At 67.9% G+C, this 5,730-nt stretch overlaps 1 protein-coding gene across 1 annotated transcript in view; it reads right to left on the bottom strand.

Annotated features, from left to right (window-relative positions):
• Positions 1–626: 626 nt before the first annotated feature.
• FAM189B (family with sequence similarity 189 member B) overlaps positions 627–5,730 on the bottom strand; it is a 6,906-nt gene continuing 1,802 nt past the window's right edge. The window contains exons 2-13 of the mRNA XM_009274468.2: positions 5,205–5,722; positions 4,448–4,504; positions 4,174–4,284; positions 3,862–3,987; positions 3,658–3,765; positions 3,311–3,471; positions 3,104–3,203; positions 2,933–3,017; positions 2,236–2,814; positions 1,888–1,956; positions 1,399–1,661; positions 627–797 (exon numbers count right to left, since the gene is read on the bottom strand). Coding sequence (XP_009272743.2) covers positions 627–797; positions 1,399–1,661; positions 1,888–1,956; positions 2,236–2,814; positions 2,933–3,017; positions 3,104–3,203; positions 3,311–3,471; positions 3,658–3,765; positions 3,862–3,987; positions 4,174–4,284; positions 4,448–4,504; positions 5,205–5,722 — 2,348 coding nt within the window. The remainder of the gene's footprint in view (positions 798–1,398; positions 1,662–1,887; positions 1,957–2,235; positions 2,815–2,932; positions 3,018–3,103; positions 3,204–3,310; positions 3,472–3,657; positions 3,766–3,861; positions 3,988–4,173; positions 4,285–4,447; positions 4,505–5,204; positions 5,723–5,730) is intronic.

Raw genomic sequence — 5,730 nt, 5'->3', positions numbered from 1 at the left:
GTCCCCGGGCGCAGCCGGGCGGGGGGACCAGGCAGGGGGCGGGCACGGCCAGCGCAAGGGACCAGGGACCGGGCACGGCCGGTGTGGGGACGGGGCTGAGGGGCTGTACAGGGGACAGGGGACAGGCACAGCTGGCGCGGGGGACAGGGCAGGGGACAGGCACAGCTGGCATGGGGACAGGCACGGCCGGCGCAGGTGACAAGGCATGGCCAGTGTGGCGGACAGGCACAGCCATCCCGGGGGACAGGGCAGGGGGCAGGCATGGCCAGCACAGGGGACAGGCACGGCTGGCACAGGGGGGGTCAGGACAGGGGACAGGCACGGCCATCCCAGGGTAGAGGCATGGCTGGCACAGGGGCAGGCACAGCCGGCACAGGAGACAGGGCAGGGGACAGGCACAGTCGTCTCAGCCCCCCAGCAGGCACCCCAGGGGACCAGCCCCTCGCCCTGGCCCCGCCTGGGGAAGGAGCCCAGAATAGGCCCCAGGGTGGCAGCGTAGGACCCAGCCTCGCCAGGGCAGCAGCAACATCCAAGCAATGTCTGAGGGCCCTGGCCCAGAGCGGGACCCCCCTGCTCCGCACCGGGAGGGTCCCCGTGGAGGCTGCGTTGTGGGTGGCGGTGCGCCATCAGAGGACGCTTTCCTTGCAGGTCCCACTGAGGCTCCGCGGGCGGCTGCGCTCCAGCCGGCGGGCAGACAGGAGCCGGCGCAGGGATGAGGTGGAGCTCAGGTCCCCGCAGCTCTGCAGGTGGATGCCTTCATGTGGCCGCTCCGCTCCCAGCCAGGCGCTCCAGGGAACCTGCAACCCCGTGGGGACAGGCTGCAGCCGTGCGGCCGGCACCCCTGCCTGCAGCACCCCATGCTCACCCACCCCGCAGGACGGCCCGCGCTCCAGGGGCAGCCAGGCGGGGACGTGGGGCAGGACAGCGGGGGTGGCGAGGGATGGCGGAGGCGTGCGTCATGTGGGTATGCTGTCATTAAGGATGGGCTCGTTCCTGTCAGGGCCTCCTGGGCTGCACAAGGTCTCCAGCATCCCGTAAGCCGAGGCTGGGACATCCCAGCGACTGCCTCCAGGCTGCGATGACTCAGGGGCAAAGCCAAAGCCATTACGACATGCATGATTTTCCCACTTGCAGCTATGGTGGGGGCCAAGGGGAAGGGGCTGCCATGCCAAGAAGGGCTGGGCGAGGACAGTGCCGCGGGAAGGAGGCTCTGCCTGCAGCCCCTGCCTGCAGCTGGGGTCCCGGCACCACAGGGTGCATGGCAGGGAACAGAGACCCCAGAAGGGCCAGTGTGAAGGTGCTGGTAGGGACAGGAGGGTGAGAGAGGGCATGGATGGGGCTCCCTGGAAAATGGGAGCTGCCCCTGTCCCCTGGGGCACCGTGGCTGCCAGAGCTCACCTGCTTGTGCCCCTGGGAGCTGTGCCCAGGCACCTCCATGCCAGCTGCTGGGCTGCGCTTGGGTCTCTGCAGGAACCTGGCCACCAGCCCACGGGTGCCCCGGCAGACCTTGAGGTCCCCCAGGGAACGGGTTGTTGTCTTCGACAGCTGCTGCGTCACCTTCTTGGAGGGCAGCAGCTTGCTCTTCCCCGCTGAGCCAGCCCGGAGCAGCGGGGGGGAGTCACAGTGCGAATGGCGGAGCAGGCAGGCCTCAGAGCACAGCCCTGCGGAGATGCCACCGTCGGATGCCGGGACACTGCTCCCGATGGGACCTGTCCCTGCAGTACCCAGGGGTCCCATCTCCACTCCCCAGCTGGTGGGAACGGTACCACCCCAGGTCTCCATTGTCCCAGCCCCAATGGGGTGAGTCCGATCCCCAAAGGGCTGCAGAAGCACTCCCCCCACCCTCCCTACTCCTCTGTATATCCCTGCACGTCCCAGTGCCCTGACCTGTATCCGCAGAGGAGTTAGACACGGTGTCCTCCAGTGCTTTGGTATAAAGTACTTCCCTGAAATCTGCTGGGAGCAGAAAGAGCGTGCTCAGCCTTTGGCAGCACCCCGCACCGCTGTGCGGCCCCTCAGCACCGGCACTGGCAGCAGGACCCACCCAGCACACCCCTCCCAGCCCAGCAGCCCCCGCCTGCTCCCCCCATTCCCCTGGGACAACTGCCCGCCTCAGACTGGCTCTAATCCCACCAGGCCACGGAGAAACCCAGCCAAAACCCACAGCACATCCCAGCTGCACTGGTCAGACACCGCCACGCGCAAATCCCTGTCCCGGCAGCCATTGCCACCTACCAGCATCACCGGCTGTCAGGACGCCGGGGTCACTGTGCGACCTCACGAGCGGGCGCTGGCTCAGCCCCGGGGCTGGGGATGAGGGGCAGGAGGTCTCGCTGTTGCGCCGTGGGTGGCAGAGGCGCCTGGTGCCGGGCCCTGCAGGGCAGTCTCCCCCGCGCCCCTGCAGCGAGCCCTTCTCCTTAAGCCGCACCTCGGGGAAGCAGGGACCGACGCAGCGGGCCAGCCCCTCCAGGCGATTGCAGCTGTGGGTGACAGCTCCCCCCACCAGGATGCCGTCGTGGCCAGGCTCTGCCGTGGAGCAGGAGTAGGAACGCTCTCCCCGCACCCGGGGCTGAGGCATCTCCTCAAAGGGCCCCTGCAAGCCCAGCATGGGGCTGCGCACGTGGTGGCTGCACTGCACGCAGTCCACGCTCAGGCAGTAGTCCGCGCGGCTGCGCTGGATGGAGCGGAAGAGGACGTAGTCCACGGAGCGCATGGAGCCCTGCAGCTCCAGCAGGCACGAGTCCTCTGAGGGACTGCTGTCCCCGGGGATGTCCATGATCTCGGACATGATCAGGGACCCGCTGTCCATGGACACTACAAGGACCAGAACAGGGGTGGGTGAAGAGCTGCCGGGAAGGGCTGGTCACCCCGCGGCCCCTCTCCCATACCACCGATGCTCCCAGCATGAGGTGCGCTGATGGGGCACACTCACCTTCTCCGCTGAGCACGATGGAGGGGACGCGGTCGCAGGTGCAGGCGTGCGAGCCATCCGTCAGCTGCGAGTCAAACAGGGTGGCCTGTGGGACAGTGCGGTCAGGGCACAGGCAGAGCAGGAGCCCAGTCCTGCCTGGCCATCCCCTGCCCACAGCCCCCCATCCCTCACCTGGCTGTCCCCCCGCAGCCCCATCACAGTCTCGTAGGAGGGGGGGAAGTCAGTTGGGTAGAGGGGCACAGGGCTGTCCATGGACCCGTTGTAGGTGATGCTACAGAGGCAAGAGCAGAAAAGCCACATCAGGTCAGACGACCCCAGCTTGGGGGCAAACGGGCCCCCCGCTCCTGCACCACGGTGGCCCCGCTGCCAGCCGGGTACCTCTGCGCATCAGTCTCGGAGCTGCAGGTGTACTCGGGTGGGTAGTAGGGGGGTGGCGGTACTGGGGGCACGAACTCCTCGAAGTCCATCATGCTCTGCAGAAAGGTGTCGGGGGGGGACGTGCATTCCAGCGTCACGGAGCTTGAGCGCTGGGGGACCAGCTGCAGGGAGAGGAGGAAGAGCTAGGACTTCCTGCCCAGAGATCCAGCGAGGGATGCGTGTCCTGGGACTTAATCTGTACCCGGCTGGGGTCAGGTCCTGCCCTGGCACCCTGCCCCCAACCCCCCCCCAGCCTGGGAGCACTGCTCCCCATCCCTGTCTGCTCCTGGGCCACGGCTGGGACTCACCACATGGACGATGTCGAGGGAGAAGATCTGGATGCAGCACACAACAGCAGAGAGCGTGCAGATGATGGTGGAGAAGACGGTCAAGCCGCAGACACTGAAGAGGAGATCCTGAGGAGGAGCGGGGTGAGCTGTGGATACCTGCAGAGCATGGTGGGGTGCATGGCCGCTCCCCAGGGAGCCCTTGGCCCTCCCTGGGTCCCCCACCTTGAGCGCCACGCGGATGCTCCGGCAGTCGGGGTTGGGGAACATGGTCAGCATCTCGCTCTGCTGGCTGCAGGAGGCAGGCAGTGGCTCTGAGCGGGCCTGGCAGCAGACACATGAGTCCCTCTCCTGGGGACAAGGAACACCATGAGGGACCTCTGGACACCGTGCTCTCCCCAAGAGCCACCGGCATGTCCTGCCACCAGACCCCTGCTCCACAGCTCCCCATGTCCCCAGAGCCCTGCAGCCAGGGACGAGCTGCGCTCAGCTGCCCGGGCATGCGGGGGCATTGCAGCAGCCCCCAGCCAGCCTCACCCTCTCGCAGGCCTCCAGGGACTTCACCAGCTGCGCATTCTGGCAGGACAGGATGGACCCGGCGAGACTCAGCATGATGCCCAGCACTGACAGCAATGTGAAGAAGGTGATCTGCAATGGGGAGGAGAGGGGCTGCCAGCCGGGCAGGGCTGTGGAGCAGGGAGCCAACGCACACGGCTGCACGTCTAGGGGCATGTGGGGCCGCTCAGTCCCCCCGTGCTGCCCTTCCCAGCCTGGAGTCCCGTCTGCGGAGGGGTCCCCCCTTAACACCTACCACCAGGGTGAGCGGCCGCTTCCAGGAGACGATGCCGACGAGCCCAGACAGCGCCAGCTGCAGACGCACAAGCCCAGGGGTGAGGATGGGGAGGGGTCTCTGCCAGGCAGTGGGGCCCAGAGCAGCCCCCACCCTTGGGCAAGAGTCCCCAGAGCCCTGCAGGCCCAGAGCCAGCCCAGGAGCAGCAGGGCCATAGGGGCAGCCTCGGTGCTGCAAGCCTGGAGAAACTGCTGATTCAGGGCACTGGAGAGCCTGGGGACTGCGGGACTGCCATGTCAGGCAACGAACCCCGGCCAGGATCTGTGCCACAGGGTCACTGTGGGGGACCCCAGGCCTGCCAGGGTCCTGCCCTCACCCCATGTACACAGCAGGCAGAGCATTCTGCCGCTTGGCTCGGGAGCAGGGCAGGGCTGCCTGGTCCCCCGCCCTGTTGCCACTGCAGCACCCCATGCACCCCTCCCTGCCTGCGGCTGCACAAACCTGCTCAGGGTTTGTCAAGAAGTGTGTCACCTCAACGCATACCTTGGATAGACCCCTGCACTGCTCCAGGGGTCCCCATCCCTCACACGGTCACCCTGGGGGAACCCCCGGGATTCTCCCACAATGCACCGCGGCAGCCACGGGCAGAGGGTGAGAGAGCAGCGGGGCTACACTCCCCTGGGACTGGCAGCAAATTCAGCATCCAGGGAGCCGTACGGACCCGGCAGAGCAGGTCTGTGCCAGACCCCTCCACATGCTGCCCCAGCCTCAGACTCACCGAGAAGCCGGCCCAAGACGGGCAGGAGTGCCGGATCTTGGCGGAGGGCGTGATGGTGGCCGCCACCAGGCTGAAGGTGACGATCAGGACGCCCAGGATCACTTGGATGAAGCCCAGCACCAGCAGGATCTGCAGCCAGGTCTGCTGGACGCGGAGGTGGGTGAGGCTGCGAGACGTGCGGCCGGTCAGCGAGCGGCTGGAGTCGCTGGGGGAGGGCATGGCTGCCCCAGGCGGCAAGCGGGGGCAGCCGGCCCCAGAGCCCCGGGGCAGCCGGCGGCACCGCGCCAGGACGGGGCCAGCCCGGGGGAAGCAGGAACGGACGCTCTGCGGGAACGGGCCGGGCTCCACCTTTCGCCTCCCGGAGGATGCTGACGGCGGCTCTTCCCTGCCCCCCGGGACGGGTGCTCGGGGCAGCGCCCGCGGCCACGCGGGACCCGGGGTCCCCAGAAGCTCCGCGAGGTGTCCTGGGAACAGAACCAGCCTCACCGGTACCTTCGCATCCACGCCGGAGAGCCGGCCTAGAGGT

This window comes from Aptenodytes forsteri, unplaced genomic scaffold, assembly GCF_000699145.1.
Source record: "Aptenodytes forsteri isolate BGI_AS27 unplaced genomic scaffold, ASM69914v1 Scaffold624, whole genome shotgun sequence".
Taxonomy (NCBI): Eukaryota; Metazoa; Chordata; class Aves; order Sphenisciformes; family Spheniscidae; genus Aptenodytes; species Aptenodytes forsteri.
Note: the sequence above shows the minus strand (reverse complement) of the source record. Positions and strands in the feature narration are given on the sequence as shown.